General features: G+C 43.9%; 1 protein-coding gene across 3 annotated transcripts in view; it reads right to left on the bottom strand.

Moving 5' to 3' along the window:
- Positions 1-20,469, bottom strand: part of BCL2L11 (BCL2 like 11) — a 90,912-nt gene that overhangs the window by 46,162 nt on the left and 24,281 nt on the right. For 2 of the 3 annotated variants that reach the window (XM_083605597.1, XM_083605596.1), the window contains one exon: positions 8,370-8,514. In XM_083605597.1, coding sequence (XP_083461723.1) covers positions 8,370-8,416 — 47 coding nt within the window. In that variant the 5' untranslated portion in view covers positions 8,417-8,514. Of the gene's footprint in view, positions 1-8,369; positions 8,532-20,469 lie in introns of those variants that run through there. The other variant, XM_083605595.1, reaches the window with a different exon arrangement.

The raw sequence follows: 20,469 nt of genomic DNA on the forward strand, positions 1-20,469 counted from the left end.
CCCCCCCCCCACAACAACAACAACCCCATGAGGTAGGTTAGGCCAAGAGACAGTGAGTGGCCCAATGAGCATTGTAGTCAAGTGGAAATTTGAACACTGGTCTCCCTGCTCTCTAACCACTACACCACACTGGCTCTCCACTGGCACCTTGGGGGTTGTTTTTTTCCTGGCAGGATACCCGTGGTTCTAAAGCTGCAGGACCTTGCACTTTTAAAAGTGCCTTTCTCTCTTTCCAAAAATGCACGTACTTTTGCTGACACCTTTCTACAGTTCACATTTATTTTAAGAAATACACATTGCAATAATTGCCTCCTTTGTGCTATGTTTTCTGTGCTGGATTTTTGCAAGGACTGTTTTGTCGTTTGCAGATTTCAGAAAGTACCGAAGTATAACATCATCATCATTATTTTTTGCATGGTTGTTTTTGTCATGTGCCAAGTGAGTGGTTATTTTGTGTGTGTGTGTGTGTGTGTGTGTGTGTGTGTGTGTTGGGCAGGGGAGAGCTCGGATTCTGCATCCCATGGTGAGGCTCATTCATTGATTTGTGTGGGAATGGAGCACGGTCAGCTTCTCCCATAAGGAATTCAGCATCTGGCTGGGATGAACCCATATAGATCCAATTCTTTGTGTTGCTTTTAAAAGCCATGCCATGAGAGAGCGCTTATGTGGCTTAAAAGAGCAATGACTCACCCCTCTCCCCCTCCTGGTTCCCATGAAGTCAGAAGTCACTTCTGGTGCTAATATTGACAACTGAAAAGAGAAAAGGGCCAGCGAACAAAGCTCACATGACTGCAATGGACTCTAGGTACACTGAGAAAATTCACACACAGATGCCTATGCTGCATGCTGCTTTGTCTTCCCTGATTCCCAAGAGAGCGGTGCATTTATTACAACAGGCCTCCAAGGTATCAGCTACACAAGCTCTGCTCCATTTGCAGCATTATTTTGGTGCCTCCTAGGACTGCATCCATCCCTGTATTCAAACAGACCCATCAGCAATTTTCTTCTTCTTCTTCTTGAGACTGATCCTACAGATAAAGTTCAGCATTGTCACCGGTGCAACAATAGGAAAGAAACCAATTAACATAAGACTAAGGAAAAGACTGGGTTTATTTCATTTGTCCCAGCCATTGTAAAGATAAGCTGAATTGGTTTCTGGGAAATGTATTTACATTTATTTCTATGATTTAGGACTCACTTTTTCTTTATCAGTGTGCCCAAAGTGACATACAAATTAAAGTTAAAAAAAAAACTTTCTAGAAAAAATAGTAGGACACACACAACATTAATAAACCTTAAAATATGACAACAGTTGTTGTTTGAGAGACTATTAAATCAACAGTGGCCAGTGAAAGTTTTTCAGAATAAATTTTCCTCTTCCTCTGTTGTTTCTTTCGCCTGTATTGAATTTTAGATTGTAAGTTCCTTGAGGTAGGGGCTAGTCTTCCTTTATTGTCAGGCAGCCTGTACGTGAGTATACATTAAGTAATAATAATGTCTAAAGTTGCAAGGCAAAGAGAAAAGGTGGTAAATTGTTGTTGTCATCAGAATGTCCCAGAGTAGGTTACAACAACAGCATTAAAAATTTTCAAACAAATTACAGTCACAAGTAGAATGTGTTCTATAGATAGATAGATGATAGATAGATAGATAGATAGATAGATAGATAGATAGATGGTAGATGATAGATAGATAGATAGATAGATAGATAGATAGATAGATAGATAGAGCAAGCAAACATCAAAGCATGGGGTAAAGAGGTGCATCTTCAGCATAACAATGGACAATATGTAATGAAGGTGCCAGACACATCCCTATGGGAGGGAATTCAACTAATTAGGGACTGCCACAGAGAATGCCTTCGTGGTCCCTTCCAACTCTACAATTCCATGATATGATTCTATGATTATACAAAGTAACAATAACATAACATAAAACATAACATAATATAATATAATACAGTAATATAATATACAGTGATATAATATAATAATGTTATGTTATCGTAACAACATATAAATATGCATGTCTGGAAAAGATACACCTGCTTGATTTCTGGGTGTCAGGCTGTTAAAAGACACAGAAGCACCACGTCAAAAAGGAAACTTAACAACTTTATGTCCCCTCATATTTGTTCACCATTAAATGCCAGGCTACATCAGAACCTGAGGTTGGGAAGAAGCAAATGAGTAGCCAGGCCCATAAAAACAAGATGCATCTGTAAGCTGGAGAGGCATACGCCACTATTTGCACAACTGCTGCAAAAGCATTTAAAGGACCAAGATGTTAATCTCATTATAAATTGGTTGGTACAGCATTTGGGGTACACAGTTCCACCCTCCCCCCTTTTGCTGAAATTCAAATATATGGCTATGGTGATAAAACTAACTGTAAAGAAAGGTGACCATTGTTTAACAAAACAACAAATGTGGAATTCTTATCACCGGTTAACAACTTGCTTTTCAACACCTCACTGCGGACTACTGTGCAAATGTTGACCGGCGCATGAAACTTGACAAAAATCCTGACTTATTATCCCTTTTCTGGTCTCCCACCACTGACTCTAAGGTAGGTAAACATTCCTATAAAAACACAGATGTTGAACATTTTTGTTAATGCTATATTTCTGAAATATGGTCTGGACTGGCAATGTTTGCCCAATTAAAAGCACTAAATTATAGCACCACATCAGTGCTAGGAATGTTAACAGTGTGACACAAAAACACAAGGTAGTGCCATGTAATGCCTAACCAAAGCAGTTGGATCCTTGAAAGGAAGTTTTACTAGCTGCTAATTCCAAGTTTCGATTCCTTGCATTTGCTGTTCAAAAATATATATCCTAATGAAAATAGGCCTCAAAGAGCACTCTTCTGCAATGATTTATGCGTTCGGCTAATGTCTCATGCTGTGAGTAAGCTCCTCTGAAACCAATAGGGTTCTTCACAGTGTGTAAAGTTAAGCTTGCATAAATCATTTGCAGAATGAAAAACTGGATAAAGGAGCGCCACTAACTCAGAATGCAAAAGCCTATTGGATATTGTAGTCGATCTAGACGAATATGAAAGTTGGAAGAAAACTGCATTGCAGCTAATCTGCTTGGAACTGGATCAAAAAACAGTCAAGCAGTGGTTGTTCTATATAGAGTACATAACAGCAGCAGTCGACCCCTTGAGGTTGTGGGGTTTTTTTTTAGTTTTTTTTTTATTCCAGCATGTGTTGCCACCTTTCAGGGCTATCCTTCTCAAGGCAGCTGGAAACACATCAAAACACAACTGATAACAACATATAAGGAGCATGGAAGTTGGGAAAGACCTGCCCACCCTTTCCCTGGCTACCCTACAACCTTTGCATCCTTGGGTCTTGGCAGAATCCACAAGGAGGAGGAGAGGCAGCAGCAGTGCCTGTGGCTCATTTGCTGCCATCTAGCTACTTAAGGGACGTGGGTGGCGCTGTGGGTTAAACCACAGAGCCTAGGGCTTGCAGATCAGAAGGTCGGCAGTTCGAATCCCCGCGATGGGGTGAGCTCCTGTTGCTCGGTCCCTGTCAACCTAGCAGTTCGAAAGCACGTCAAAGTACAAGTAGATAAATAGGTACCACTCCGGCAGGAAGGTAAACGGCGTTTCCATGCACTGCTCTGGTTTGCCAGAAGCGACTTAGTCATGCTGGCCACATGACCTGGAAGCTGTACGCCGGCTCCCTCGGCCAATAAAGCGAGATGAGCACCGCAACCCCAGAGTCAGCCACGACTGGACCTAATGGTCAGGGGCCCCTTTACCTTTTAGCTACTTAATAAGGACTTGCAGTGCAGCAGGATAACACAGGAAGGGGGGTCCTTGGGGTCTGTAGTGAGGACACTACCCTTTTCTCTTTGTTTGAATTTGCATTTATGTGAGCGCTATGAGAGCATGGTGTGTGTGAATTTGATGGACCTTCCTTGGTGAGAGAGAAAGATCTTGTCAAAAGCGTGTTTTGTTTCCAACTTATCCTCATCTATCTTCTGGTGAGAGCTTACATTAAGGGAGGGCAACCTATGTAGGAACTGGATGCTATCCTAGAAAGCACACTTGCACAATGGGTTGGTGTGTTACCCTACTGTTGGCTTCTGTTGTTGGCATGTGCTTTTGGGAAAATAAGATCAGAAAGAGGGTGGAAGGAACTTTAATTCAGGCAGTTACAGGACTGGTGAAATACGGTGTGTGGGTGAGCAGGCAGTTACAAAGGAAGGACGGGTCAGGTGTCTACTTATTATCCCTCACCCTTCCTGTGATTCAGTTGTTCTGCCTCTGTAGTCAACAGTCTGGCAGTGCACTGCCAGGTTGGTTCACAACGAGTCCTTACGGATCCATAATTGGATACTGAATGAGGGAGCCAACCTAGTGTGCGTTACTGAGACCTGCCTGGGGTGAATCTGGAGGAGGAGACAACAGAGCCTTCAACAACTCTGTGAGGTAAAAGCCCAAGGCCACCCAGTGAGCTGAGTGGAGACTTGAACCCTGGTCTCCCGGGTCCTACTCTGACACTTTAACCACTCCAGCCACTCATCAAAATACTCTGAGGCCACCCAGCCTGACCTGTAGGCTTGTCCACCAACATCTCATAGTGGCATGCAACAATGCAAGGTTGTTGTCGCATCAAAAAAGAATCTAGTAGGCAGCACCTTTATGACTAACCATGTATTGTGGCATAATCTTCTGTTGGCTTTGTCAGACTCATGATGTGTTATCGTCTAGCGCTCATGCGCACATTGAAGGATAAAAAATGTAAACAGTAGGGTCAGAAAGCCATGCAATGGAGAGAGAGATAGTCTGTGGCCTTTTTAACCAAAGCTCAAGTGTATAAAAGATAAGAACGGTGACGATCCACCACAGCAGAGGTATTAGTAGTGATCACAATCTTCCTGGCTTTGCTGTACTAATTTAGAGAGCTGGGATGGCAGAGAATAAATTCTAGTAAATTTCTTAATAAATTCTAGTTCAGCCATTTGCTTCTGAGAGTTTTTGCAGGGGAACAATAGCAGGAGAGGGCTGTTGACCTCCCTGTGAGCAGGGTTTTGCTCTAATCTTCTGTAACAGCCATCTAAGCTCTTGACCCAGTGGCACCCAGTGGCAAAGAATCCTACACAATGAGTACTCAAAGTGAAGAGTATTTTGCCACCAAAGAAGCTACTGTCAGTGAATCTCACGGGTAATTCCAATTTCTAATATTCCAAGAGAGGGAGAAGTGTTTCTATCTGTCTACTTCTCCACACACTGTGCACAATTTTAGAAACCTTTATCACTTTTCCATTTGGCTGTCTCCCTCCCTAAACTAAGAAAAGAAAAGAAAGTCCTATCTAGTAACTTGTCTGAGATATGTAAACAGCTGCCTCATGTGGTGAGCCACAAAACTGCAGGTGGTACTTGGTGAAATGTCCTCAGACCTGGGACTGACTTCACCCACCTAGTGGACCCCTCTTGACCAGAAGAGGGTATAAGAGGGCTTCCTGCTCTAGTTGGATGTACTGTTCCTGTAGAAGGCGTTCCTCAATTCTCGTTGTCTACAATTTAGTTTTACTTACTTGGTTCTGAGTTGCTTCCTCACTTTCCTTCCTAGTTATTAGGTAAGGTTTCTCCTCTTTCATGGGAGACTTTTACTGTAAATTTCTCCCTCTATCCACTGTCTTCACACTATGCATGGTTTTAGAAACCTCTATCGAAGTAGAGTTCTCTCCCCCTCCCCCCAAAAAACCACCCTACCTGCTCGTAGCTAGCTTTGTGTCAGGAGCTGCTGGGATCTGTGAACAGCTGAGAGCTTAAATATGTATTTGTGCTTAATGTTGGGTGGAGCTATATGGCTGCAGACCAGATCTGGCCCATGAAGCCCTTTCAGCTAACCTAACAGCCTCTTCCGTTTTCTTTCTTTTAATGGTGATAAAGCAACAACCCTGTAGACTGGTTTCCTTCCAATTGCAGCACTCCATTGGGCGTTTTCCAGGATGGGGATGAAAACTGAGACCTCCCTACTCCTCAGATGATCCCGTAGATCCCTGTGGTATGTTGGCAAAGGGGATGAAAGCAACTCTCTCCTTAGCTGATCAATGTGGATCAGCTGAAGAGTGGGGGGAACCTGTTTGGGGGGTGTAGAGGGAGGTCATAGTCTTTGTGTGTCTGTGACAGTGCATCAAGTGTGTGTTGTGTGTTAAGAGGTGTGTGTTGTAAAGTATTGTGTAACTGTCTGGCCCTGCTCACTTTCGGAATGCATCTGGCAATAACTTTCCCCTAAGGTATAGTGACCCCCCCACACACACACACTGAAAAACTTCCCCCACTCCTTATTTTTAACATGTTTAGCTGTCAGGAGGAACAGCCTTAATCAGGACTACAGTGTGTAGGGATGGGGTTTAACCCATTTGTTCTGCCATGACCCTGATGGAAACTGATCGGCAGCTCTGGAAGTTTCCTGTTGTTGTTGTTTAGTCATTTAGTCGTGTCTGACTCTTCGTGACCCCATGGACCAGAGCACACCAGGCACTCCTGTCTTCCACTGCCTCCCACAGTTTGGTCAGACTCATGCTGGGAGCTTCGAGAACACTGTCCAACCATCTCGTCCTCTGTCATCCCCTTCTCCTTGTGCCCTCCATCTTTCCTCAATATTACCCCTTCACGGATCACTGCCTTGCCGTGGCAAAGGGGCTTGAACAACTCAGAGAAGCTATGAACTATGCCGTGCAGGGCCACCCAAGATGGACAGGTCATAGTGGAGAGTTTTGACCAAATGTGATCCACCTGGAGCAGGAACCGGCAAGCCACTCCAGTATCCCTGCCGAGAAAACTCCATGGACAAAGACAACTGGAAGTTTCCTAGCTAGGGTTAATAGCAGCTTTGGGAGAGGGGTTGCAGAAGGGGGCTTTTAAAAACCTTCCTTGTGCTCTGCAGTACGGGACTCCCCACCACACTTGGTGGATGTTACAGTGCAACAAAAGCAGGATAAAACAACAGCAACCCAGTAGGCCGTAACACAATAACACGGGGGAAGCATTACAGAACAATAAACCAGAATAATGTATGGACAGTCTAGTATAGAACCATCACTTAGGCACTCTTATTGCAGCATATACCCACAAAAACACACCATTGTGGAGGGCCCCACAGTCTTCCAGCTTTCTGCAAGAGGCAATTTAGAAAAAATGTTCACTTCTTTTGTTGTTCATAATTTAGAACTTTTATTTAGTGTGCATCTCCCCCCAACAGGATGCATCGGCTTAACCAGGCAATGTTTCCTGCATGGCAGGAGTTTTAAAATCCAGTTAAATCTGTGCTGAGAGAGGAATTATTGCTTCAATTGCTCGGCAAATCTGATTAATGCCATGTAAGATTATTTCTGGCACAGGAGGGAGTCATGCTTGATGCAAAGCAATGCAAACATTTGGCAAGATAACTGGCCTCATTTTAACATGATGTTTCGTCAGGGGGTCTCACACAGAAACAGTCATTTACCTCAACTCAACCATCAACGAAGAGAAAAGAGAAGGAGGGGGGGAACCCACGGCCAGGAAAGCCAAATGTGGCACTAATGAAAGTGATGTGAAATTCTTTGATCTTAGAGTCTGTGGACATAACTCTGTGCAGCGCCAACAGAAATAAGTAGTGACATTTTGTGGGGAACAATTGCTAGGTTAGCTTGTTGGGCTGGGTGGGAGACATGCTAATCTGTCAAAACCAAAACCAGTCTCCATACGGAAAAGAACTCCCAAACCCACAGCTGGGCAGTATCTATATTAGAACCAACCAAAATGTCACGAAAATGCCAAGCACACTTTTGAGCTTTCCAAAATTCTCCATCAGGCTAGACAAAGAAGGGTGGGGAGTGAGTAAAAAGCAAACAAGCAAAATTAGGCTGGCTCTTACTGTCGTACAACTTTATACAGTCAAATCTTCCTTCAAAGAATCCTTTATTAAGGGTCCTGAGAGTTCTTAGGAGATGCTTGTTCACCCCTGAGAGCTAAAATTCCCAGCGGGAAGAGGGGCTGATTGTTAAAACCACTCTGGGCATTGTGAACAATTCTCAGGGAATAATTCCCAGTGTCTTCAGCAAACTGCACATCACAGGATTCTTCGGTAGAAGTCACAACTGTTTAAAGTGGTATGATACTGCTTTAAAAGTATAGTGCAGATGGGGCTGGATTAGTCAGCCTACAATCACCATCTTGTCAGACTCCAGTGTTGCTGGGAATCACACATGGGGAGAGAGCCTTTTATACTTTGAGAAGATGCTTCTGGAGCTCTGTGCAGTCTGCTTGGGTTTTCGCAGCACAAATCCACTCGCTTCCACATATTTTATGCTCCTATGAGGAGGGACGCATTTGGAGGAAAGAGTGGGCAAAGCTTACCAGAGCTGTTGCAGTTCAGGTCCTGTTTGTGACATTCCCATAGGCATCTAGCTGGCCACTGTGAGACCAGGATGCTGGACTAGATGGGCTACTGACCTGATTCAGTGGCCAGGCTCTTCAGCTACAGGCACTCTCTTATACCACACTGGAAAAGGGATGATTTGGTTCCAGCTTATGAAGCAGTGAGTAGGGAGAGGGGCACACAACCAAATCTCACCTTGCTCATACAGTAATAATAATAATAATTTATTATTTGTACCCCGCCCATCTGGCAGGGTTTCCCCAGCCACTCTGGGCGGCTTCCAACAGAGACCAAAAATACACATTCAAAACTTCCCTGAACAGGGCTGCCTTCAGATGTCTTCTGAATGTCAAGTAGTTGTTTATCTCTTTGACATCTGGTGGGAGGGCGTTCCACAGGGCGGGCGCCACTACCGAGAAGGCCCTCTGCCTGGTTCCCTGTAGCTTTGCTTCTCGCAATGAGGGAACCACCAGAAGGCCCTCGGTGCTGGACCTCAGCATCCAGGCAGAACGATGGGGGTGGAGACGCTCCTTCAGGTATACTGGGCCGAGTAAACTCGCTAGATAGCCATAGGCAAGTCAGCTTCTCGCGCTGCTCAATCTCCTTTTGCAACCCGGGGGTAATTATGCCAACCTTACAGGGTGGATGTAAGGATAATAGCAGAATTATGTGAAACTCCTTGACCTTTCTATAGTGCTATAGAGGCACAGAGAATTACTATGAGCACCAAACATGCTAATTGTGCTATTTTAAGGCAAAACATGCGCCACTACTTTCTGTATGAATTTTCTGCCTCATCTTTGACATCAACTCATCTCACATTTGTGAAAAAGTGCCAGATGCCATACCACATTAGAAGGAACAATAAATCAGAAAGTGACACACACATTTGTTTGCATAAACCTGTTTTCAAGCGGTATTGATGTGAATCTAAAATTAAATTTTGCTGGTCAGCACTCAACCTACTGTTATGAACTTGTACTGACAGTGTAACAGGTATTATTTGGAATTGTCTCTCTCTCTCACACACACACACTTTACTGTTATAATCATGGTTTTATATGAGTAACCCTGTACTCTGACCTGGGACCTTTTGGTGAATGGTGGGATGTATTCATACATTCACACACACTAGATATACACCATAAAGTTGGGTTGTTCTAAAGCAGGCGCCAGGCGTGGTCAGAAGGCAGATCAGGATCTACTTGCAGACTAAGAGTTCCTCCATATGCCCTTTTTATTGCATATTCATTATGGTTTGCCATATACTTTCCCATTTTCACAGTGGTCACACTGCTTCATTTCCAGCCAGTGCATATCCCCTAACTTTCTACTGAAATCCCATATTTTTTTATACCAGAAATGTTCCGCTTTATTTTTGTTTCGCTTTTGTTGCACTATATAACCCCTCTGAACATCAGCAGCGAGATTGGACTGGGAAGCATCGCAGAACACACAAAGTAGAACAAATCACCACCTGCGCAGTATTAATTGTGTCCAGAACATTGTTGTCAACGAAGCACCAGCTTGGAGGGGCCCTGTGTGGTAATTTGCAATATATTGACAAATATTTTTTGCTCCCAGTTTTTCAGGCAACAGGAACTGCAAAATTAGTTCCCCTCCGTTAAGTAGGCAGCGAGAATCCCTGGTACATACTAGTGGAAAGACCTAGATCTATTAGACTTAAGTTAGAGCAGGGGAGATTTTGGTTGCTCATTAGGGAGGCTTCTTGATAGTACAGTTTGATGATGGAAGGAGTCGGCACACTGTCTATCACGACGTCTGAGCAGGTGTTTGTAGGGGATGACGTATCTGTGGGCATTCCATCAACCTAAACCTATACTAAGAGGTAGTGTTCAGGCCGAATGTTACAGTGTAGACATGTGTAATGTCCAACTGGCTACGTCTTCAAAGCAACCCCAGGAGGAGCAAATGTGCAGTGGTGATAGGATATGAGAGGATGCTTAACCCTCTCCCCCAACTTTCTCCCTTTAAACTCTCCTCTTCCAACTGATTTCACCATCACTGGGTAAAATCAGATGGAAGCCGCATGTAACATTAACCTAGCTCCAAAGATCCCTTGAGAGGGGTTGATTTGCAACAGAGAATCAGCAGAGGGGTGTCTTTACCCTTTACCTACCTCCTGTTTTCTCCCCAAAGCCCTCCTGGAGGTGGACATATTTGTCAATTTGTGTTTCTCTCATTTTCTCATTCTTCTAGTCTTAAGTCTGCATCTGTCTGCATATTTTTTTTAGTCCTCATGAAAATTTCCAAGCATTTTAGTGCCAGTTTCTCCCAATACACACATTTTTGTATGCTGTTTCGCATGAGATACACATTTATGCAAGTGAATAGAATGCCTTTTATTTATTATTTTCACTAATACACACATTTCATGCACACTCCCCCAAAATACGGACTTTTTTGTACACAGTATTTGGTTAATGAACTGCACCACAGTATGAATTTTGAAGGATACCTATTTCAGCTTGCACGTTGTTGTGGAATGTGCGAAACAGGTAGGTTCACATTAAAATCCCAGCCAAACTAAATTTCTCTTCCATCCCTAACATCTCTCATCTGCCCCAACCTGCAAGCGGATTCTCTGCTTGAAACCAGCCCATTTCAATGATTTTTTTTTGCAGCAGAGCAACAGCTGTTGTGTCAACCTTATAAGTGGCTCTGGTATAATGTGTAGTTTGGGTCTCAGAATACCCACTCTGGGAGACAGGAAACCAGGCTAGGCATTAGCTGTGCTCAGAAATCACGCCACTGTCAGAGGAGTTTAAATAGAGAACCAGCTGAGATCTCTTGAGAATTATCTGCATTCCCTGGTAGTAGTTGTTGACACCCACTTTCCTGTCATACCCAAACTCGAGAGACGGTAGTTGTGCTCATTAACCACCAGTCCGCCATCCTTACTCAGTGATGACAGTATTATCCCTGCAGAAGGGGAGGACTCAGCAATGATAAATGTGCTTTCTTGCCAGTCCCCCCACAAGAGCAATTAAAAGTGTTACTATCCCAGATGGAGTATTTTATTTAAGTAACATGCCTGCCTTCATTAATAAAGCGAGGTGCTCCAGAGCTGGACATCTTCTTCCCTGCTGGTAAGGGGAGTCAAAAAGCAGCTAAAAAGAACAGCGTAAATATATTATAAGTAAGACACATCTTACTGTCTGCCTGTGTCCAGGGGCTTTCTAGTGAAAGGTTCTGAAGCTGCTCGCCTGATTGGTACAGTGGCGTTGTTTCAAAGCTCATAAAAATCAGGCAATATTTATTTATTCCAACAATGTACAGTGGTACCTCGGGTTACATACTCTTCAGGTTACATACGCTTCAGGTTACAGACTCCGCTAACCCAGAAATAGTGCTTCAGGTTAAGAACTTTGTTTCAGGATGAGAACAGAAATTGTGCTCCAGCGCCGCAGCAGCAACAGGAGGCCCCATTAGCTAAAGTGGTGCTTCAGGTTAAGAACAGTTTCAGGTTAAGAACAGACCTCCGGAATGAATTAAGTACTTAACCCAAGGTACCACTGTATACCCCACTTACAATATTCTCTCAGCAGTGCACAAGAAACTCAATACAATGCAAATAAAAATGAGTTAAACACCAGAATTCAGTAGACGCTGGAAGCTCAACAGGGAGAGGGCCTGTCTGACTTCAAACAGAAGGGAATTCTATAAAATTCGACCCATGATGCTGAATGCACCATTCCTACTGGTTACAAGCCATACATCTAAGTCATGGGGACCACTACTATAACTGCGACTCCTCCTAAGACCTCAGTGATCAGGCAGTGATGTAAGGGATCAAGAGGTCCTTGTGCAATAATAGTTCAATTTATTAAAAAGTGCTTTTGTAACCCTAAGGTCTTCCATATTAATTCTCCATGGCCTGGCATGGGACTGGCTAGCCTCTTTGTGACATCACAGAGGCCAAAAAAGCGACAGAAGAGGTGGTTGTGTCACCTCTGGTTGGCCAGACTCAGTGGTCTGGTTCGCATGTCATGGTAACCCAAACTACTGTCTATTGGGTCTGCACAAACATGCAGGCTCCTGGAGAGGAGCTTGCAGCCACTGTGTTCCCTCGCCATTTTTATTTCTATGGTGCTCTGAACTCAGCCAAGGTTTAGCGGGTCGTCTGAACCTGAGTTTGCAGTTAAGTCACCTCCTCTCTAACCATGAGCTGTAACCAAGGTTTGATAAGCTAGGAGGGAGTTGAAACATGATAATGCCTTTGGTGAATCTGCGAGGAGACCATATATAGTGCAGGTCCACACCATCTCAAAAACTGATACTGTAGATCAGTTGGGTGGTATCCCAAGAATTAGCATTTTCTGCTGTTGCCCCCTGCACTCTGGAATGCCCTTCCTTCTGCTGCATGCGAAGCAGAAACCAGCTGTTTCAGGCATCTTGTGAAAACACTTTTTTTTTTACCCAGGCTTTCCCTGACTCATAAGATTGGATGCTATTATTCATCAATTCCTGTTCGGAGGCACTTCCAGCCTGTCACGATTTCAGCTGGGATTCAATCATATTCCGGCAAATTCAAGTTGCACGGCTAAAGCTGGTTTGGAGCTCTTGCACAACAAACCCACTTCCCCAAATGATCAGACTTCTTATGATAAGGAAAGTGATAGGAAACATGCAGTGGTACATGTGGGATAACACTTGTTTTGCAGCATTGTTTAGCCTCCCCAAAATCAATTCCGAGTGAATATTCATTAAAATGTTGACATCATCTAATCTCCCTGCAAACAAATTAGGACAAATGCTCAAGAAGCAGGCTGTCTGTTTTTATACAGTTCTATTTGTTTTTATGTTGCATTTCAGTACACTGCTTTGAATGGTGTGTGTGTGTGTGTGTGTGTGTGTGTGTGTGTGTGTGTGTGTTTGTGTGTGTACTTTTTGGTGTCCCCATGCTTCCTTCTTAAGCCTCAGATCTCAGAGGCTGTGAGTTTCCACCTTTCACCTTCAAATTCCCAATCTTGGAGACTTAAAGGGGGAGCAGGCAGAGACTCGCAAAACCTTTTCCAAGTCTCCTTGTGCTTTCCTTTAAAGCCTCTGAGATTGCGGACTTAAAGGTGGAGGGGGCAGGGATTTTTTTCAGCTGGAGCTCCAGCACCTCTCAGGTGGGCACCATTGCCATTCTAAGAGAACAAGGGAGAAGCTCATGGAGAGCTCTGGCAGCCAGTGTGGTGTAGTGGTTAAGAGCGGTGGACTTGTAATCTGGTGAACTGGGTTTGATTCCCTGCTCCTCCACATGCAGCTGCTGGGTGACCTTGGGCTAGTCACACTTCTCTGTAGTCTCTCAGCCCCGCTCACCTCACAGAGAGTGAGTGTTTGTTGTGGGGGAGGAAGGAAAAGGAGATTGTTAGCCACTTTGAGACTCCTTAAAGGTAAAGGTAAAGGGACTCCTGACCGTTAGGTCCAGTTGCGGATGACTCTGGGGTTGCGGCGCTCATCTTGAAGAGAAGAAGAAGAGTTTGGATTTGATATACCTGCATGTGGAGGAGCGGAGACACGAACCCGGTTCCCCAGATTACGAATCTACTGCTCTTAACCACTACACCACACTGGCATCTCATCTTGCTTTACTGGCCAAGGGAGCCAGCGTACAGCTTCTGACTAAGCCACTTCTGGCGAACCAGAGCAGCGCACAGAAACGCCATTTACCTTCCTGCTGGAGTGGTACTTAAAGCAGGATATTAAATCCAAACTCCTCCTCCTCCTCCTCTTCCTCTTCTTCTTCTTCTAGAAAAATAGCACTGAGGGGGAGACTTGCAAAGGGCTCAGCTGTCTCCTTCTCTCTTTAAGTCTCCAATTTCCCTTTAAGTCTCCAACCTTGGAGACTTAAAGCAGAGTAGAAGGAGACTCACAAAGCCTGCAGTTGATTTTTCCCATGGGTTAACATCCCTTCATAAAAAAAAGGATTCCCCATCCCTGAGCTATGGAATTTTAGCCTTAGTTTTGGGAGGTGGAGTGGGAAATGCAGCTAAAGGACGACATTTCAGAGGCATATATAATCATGCATGATGTGGGGAAGTAGGGTAAGAGAGCTTCTGCTCCAACTCCCCAAGCCCCATGCGAATGGAGGATGATTATGGGAGTTTGAGTCTAGCAACATCCGGAAAACAGCATGTTGGCTCTGCCTGCTTTATGTTGTTCAGTTCACTTCTTAAATTCTTTGCTTCAGTTGGCTTTTTGCAGCTGCATCTCTATCTAGGTTTGCCAAGCAGAAACACACACACACACACACACACACACACACACACAGCAAATCTAAAAGAAAATATTTGCCCTTCACAGTAATTTACATTTTGTTCCTCAGCGCCACATACAGATTGTTTTGTGGGTGGATGGTTTTTTTTTTTTTGCAACATTTTACTTTGCAACTATGGATATTTGTCATATGGTTATCTCAGTTGCTTTTGTGGTTTGACATTAAGGCAGCTTCCTATTGCTCTGGGATGCTCTGAGAATGGAGGCTTGCAACACCACCTAGCTGGTTTGCAAAATTAATTCCAATTTCCCATCAAATTTCAAAAGATGCATAGGGCCTTTCCACAAAGAAATCAAACATGTTTCCCCAGCCATTTGTTATTATTCTGTTAGTGTGAATAACTCCTGATGTGCTTCTCCTGACTACTATACACTATCCAACTGCTCTGCCATGATGCTCACACAAACCATATTCCACACAGCATGACCCAAGAGTGGGGGATGGAGTCATCTGGGGACCCTATGGGCTTGACTTGCATTTCAGGTACCTGCAACTACGACTGCTCTGTGTGTGTGTCTTCCCTTGCGATTGATCCAGAAGCTGTGCAGAATGCTGTGCCCAGTTTGTGGAGTGGAGCTCCTGGAAGCACACATATTACACCTGTGCTGGGGGAAATTCAGTGGCTGCCAATCAGCTACTGGGCTGTGCTCAAGGTCTTGCTGACTAACATATGAAGCCTTGAACAACTAGGGACCGGTTTACCTGAAGGACCACTTATTCCTGTATAGGCCTCTAAGATCACTCAGATCAGCTGGGGAAATTCTACTTGTGGCACGCCACCAGGCAGAACATTATAGGGAGGTGAGCCCAAAGCAGGCATTTTCTATTTTTACCATTGTACTGTGGAATGCGTTTTCCTCTGCCATAAGTGAAGTGGCAGCCATCACTTGCTTCAGAAATATTTTGAAGACTTTGCTTTCCACCCAGGGTTTTCCTGACCCACGAAGCTGGACCCCATTTTATGTCATTGAAACCTCTGAAATTTAGTTTTATTTGCTTTTGTGTGTTTAAATATTGCTGTTTTCCTGGGTTCTGGTTGCATTTTTGTTTTAATGTTTTGAATATATATGTTTGTTTTTAGACTTACAGCTGTGTTGGTCTGCCGCAGTCGAAACAAAATACAAAAATTCCTTCCAGTAGCACCTGAGAGACCAACTAAGTTTGTCATTGGTATGAGCTTTTGTGTGCATGCACACTTTTGTGTGCATGTATCTGAAGAAGTGTGCATGCATACGAAAGCTCATACCAATGACAAACTAAGTTGGTCTCTAAGGTGCTACTGGAAGGAATTTTTTTATTTTGTTTTTAGACTGTACATCATCACTGTGTCATCCAAACCCTAAACCAGGGGTCAACAAGTTTTTTCAGCAGGGGGCTGGTCCACTGTCCCTCAGACCTTGTGGGGGGCTGTACTATATTTTCTTTTGGGGGGGAGGAAGTTGCAAGAGCACCACGAGCCCCAGTGGCTGCTTACCTGTGTCTTGTAAGTGGCAGGGGCTGGTGGCAGTGGCGGCAGAGGGACGATGCGAAAGGGCTCCGGAGAGGGGCTGCTTAAAATGGCGGCTTGAGCGTTGCTGCTGCTAACACCAACAAAGCCCAGCCCCCTTCCTCCTCTAGGCAGGGCGGGGAGAAGCCAGGAGGAGGGAGGGAGGGAGGAGGCGCTGGCACTGGCACCATCTGAGGGAGCGGGAAAGAAGGCGCACGCTGGCAATCCATGCAGCGATTCCCTGACCGTCCATGGGCCAGATCCAGAAGGCAATTGGGCCTGATCCAGTTTGCTGACCCATGCCCTAAACTGTGGTTAATGTTAAAGGTGCTTTGTTTAAACATGGCAGCTCCATAAGAGATGGTTTAAAGTTGAGTTGTTTCAAACAAAACACAGTTAACATTTACCAGAGTTTGTTGGGTTTGGACAACACAAGAAGCTACAGTAAACTAAACTGGAAACATAATCTACCCAGCTCTCCCTTGTGGCTGCATTGGAGTTGTGTGTGGGATGCTCAAGCCTGAGGTTCACTGTAGCTCATTGTTGTCACACTAAACTATGGTTTAGCAAGATGTCCACACTGGGACACGGTGCAGACAGGAAAGAGCTGGCTGTACCAATGCTCTGATTCAGAAAAGGCAACTTCATATGTAAGGTTAGAGCCCCTGGTGTGAGACAGATGATGAAAATTACATCATTTAATTGCATTTGCCAAACTTTATATTACAATACAAACACATAGTCATATCCTGCTCTTGCATGGGGCTCTCAGGGACTGATCAGATCCATTACCCTTATATCCAGCAATGCTTCCAAAACTATTTCACACGTCTTATATCCCGAGGTGAGAAAAGATTGACATAGATTTCAAATGGTTCCATATGACAATGACACTTTCTAACATTTCCTAAACACATTTTGCTTTCTCAAATCTCGCAAGATATCACACATACTGAAACAAGTTATGGTGCAGTGTAAAGAAGGGTGGGTTTTTCTTTTCTTAATTTTTTTTAAAATGGGGACAATAGTCAAATGCTCTTACTATTTTCTCCTAACAGCTTGTTTTGGTTTCTGTGTGGGTGGCTCATGTGAGCCAAAATGTTATGGGGTAAATGTTTTGTGAGTGGAGAACAGATTGTCCTTTACAAGCTGAAATTTGAAAAATTTGCATTTTAACTACGGTATATTGTCAAGGGTAAAAAAGAAAATAACAGTGGCTACTTCTTAACCTGCTGACATATAGTAGCTGTTCCTCATACGACAAGGACTGAAACTCAAAAGGAGAATAACAGATTATATAAAATAGAGCTAGTTGCTAGTTTTTCAAACTTAGAAGTACAGTCTACAATATTCAATCTGTGAGTTATCATTGTCCCCGCTACTTAGATCCCAACTCACACATTACAAAGAGAAAAGGTTGGGGATTGCATGATGTGCTCAACAATATTCCAGAGTGGGTTACTGAAATGCACTCTACATGGAGCTGCCCTTGAAGGTGACTTGGAAGCTTCAACTGGTCCAAAATGCAGCAGCCAGATTTCTGGTTGAGGTTCCATTTCAAGCTCATATCCCTCTGTTTTAAAACAGCTGTACTGGTTGCCAGTTGGTTTCTAAGTCCAATTCAAGGTGCTCAAATAGGCCTCAAATATCTGAAAGGCCGCCTCTTTCACAAGATTTTCTTGGGTGCTAAGATCAGCAGAAAGGGCCTTCTTGTTTGTCCACGACGCTCAGAAACTATGGGTGGCAGCAGCTCAGGAGAGGGCATTCTCTGTGGCAGCCCCTAAGTTGTAGAACTCCCTTCTCAGAGAGGTGCATCTGGAACCTTTGCTATACTGTTTTCATTTTATGCTCTTTTCCCTGGTCATTGAGAAGTATACTTTGGGGGTTCACCCTGTTCTTGAGAAGTAATTTAAGAGTTCTAAACTATTTTTTTATTGTTATATTTTAAATTGACAGCGGTCATGAAATTAAAAGATGCCTGCTTCTTGGGAGGAAAGCAATGACAAACCTAGACAGCATCTTAAAAAGCAGAGACATCACCTTGCCAACAAAGGTCCGTATAGTTAAAGCTATGGTTTTCCCAGTAGTGATGTATGGAAGTGAGAGCTGGATCATAAAGAAGGCTGATTGCCAAAGAATTAATGCTTTTGAATTATGGTGTTGGAGGAGACTCTTGAGAGTCCCATGGACTGCAAGAAGATCAAACGCATCCATTCTGAAGGAAATCAGCTCTGAGTGCTCACTGGAAGGACAGATCCTGAAGCTGAGGCTCCAATACTTTGGCCACCTCATGAGAAGAGAAGACTCTCTGGGAAAGACCCTGATGTTGGGAAAGATTGAGGGCACAAGGAGAAGGGGGTGACAGAGGACGAGATGGTTGGACAGGGTTCTCGGAGCTACCAGCATGAGTCTGACCAAACTGCGGGAGGCAGTGGAAGACAGGAGTGCCTGGCGTGCTCTGGTCCATGGGGTCATGAAGAGTCGGACATGACTAAACGACTAAACAATAACAATTTTAAATTGCTGTGAACCTTTCTGAGACCTTAGGTTGAAGGGTGTAAAATAAATAAATATAATAATAATAATAATAATAATAATAATAATAATAATAATAATAATACAGCACCATATGATACACATGTGGCCTGCCAAAAAAAGGGACTGTGTGGTCTAAGAGGGTGGTCTAAAATAGCTGATGATAATCATAACAAAACTAACAATAAATGAAATGACTTTATGTTGAACTTGTATGAAATTGTGTATTCCTTCATTGCTTGTCCTGTCTCCGCTACACTTTTGGGTGCCTAAAGAAGTAATCAAGATATCAAGAAGGTCCTCCTACACTGCAATCCTATTCACATCTACTCAGAATTAAGTCCTTTTGAATTCAACAGGGCTTAAACCCACATAAGTAGTTATGGGATTGTAGCCTTATTTCGACTGAATGACCTAGAAAACCTGAGTTATTTAAAGAGGGTTGCCCATGAAGTGTTCAGAAATTTCAATTAGCGCAAAGCACTGAAACCACAATGTTAATGGGAGCTAGCTAGGCAATTCAGTTCCATCTCACCATTTCTACATGATTTGCATTGACTGCCGATTTGTTTTGGAGCTCAATTCAAGGTGCTGGATTTAACCTTTAAAGCCCTTCCGGAGATGGGATTCCATTTGTTTTATTCTGTTTTTATTGCTGTGTGTGAGCTGCTTTGTGTTTCTTTGTGAGAAAGAATTGGAACAGATTTTTAAAAAATAAATAATATAAACAAAACAAGCACTAACAACCTGTTTTGCATCCTCCGTGCCAAATAGGCCCCTGGCTGCACCTAGAAAACCAGCAGATCAGGGATGAAGCGTAGGCCAGGCTCCCTTCTCCCTAATATCTTGTGTTTCATGTGGAATGAACTTTTTGTACGGATAAGCATTTGACCAAGTAAGCCCCTTCAGCAGTCTGCCGTGACACAATCTAGTCACATGCTTAACACCTCAGTGAGAACAAGACCTTTGTCTGAAGTGGTGTTAGTGGTTGTGGTGGTTACAGACTTTCCCTCCGATTTAATTTTAGGAGCAGAAAACAGCAAGAGAAGGTCACTGCCATCTCTTCACATCTGCAATCTATTTGCAATGAGTCGAACCAGTGCTCCTCTGTCAAAATACCTCCCTTCCCTCCAACCACATTCTTCCATGGTGACTCAGGTCAGCTATTCTCTTGGAACAAATCCATTCTGATGCTGTCCTTGTCTCTACTGGAAATGAATTCAGATATGAAGTCAAATGTTTATTTTGAAATGGCATCTCAGAAACCACGTGACTGAAACTGGACTTTACCCAGTGTGACAAAAACAACAACTTTGTTCAACGGCAAGGTGGACCTTGAAATGATGATCCTGGGATATTTCCATCTGAATGAGTAGAAGCATCACATGGTAGATTTTCCTAGCTGTGTCTTGACCCAGCCCTGAAAGGGTTTTTGGGCTCACAGACACTAGCAGTGGAGGGCAAGTGGGGCACTCCCTCACCGACCTCATTCTGCCCTAAGCCAGTCTCCACCTGCCTGCTTTTCTGCAGCCTTTCTCAACCTTGGGTCCCCAGGTGTTGTTGGACTACAACTCCCATCATCCCTGACCACTGGTCCTGTGAGCTGTGGATGATGGGAGTTGTAGTCCAGCAAAATATGGGGACCCAAGGGAGTAGAGCTCTCATCAGCTTTTTCTTCCTCCTCATAAAACTTAGCAGGGGGAAGGGAGGAGGGAGACAATACTAGAAATATTTGGCGCTGTCTGTCATTGGCTCTGGCTCCACCTACTGT

Source organism: Podarcis filfolensis, assembly GCF_964270895.1.
Source record: "Podarcis filfolensis genome assembly, chromosome: 3".
NCBI classification, from domain to species: domain Eukaryota; kingdom Metazoa; phylum Chordata; class Lepidosauria; order Squamata; family Lacertidae; genus Podarcis; species Podarcis filfolensis.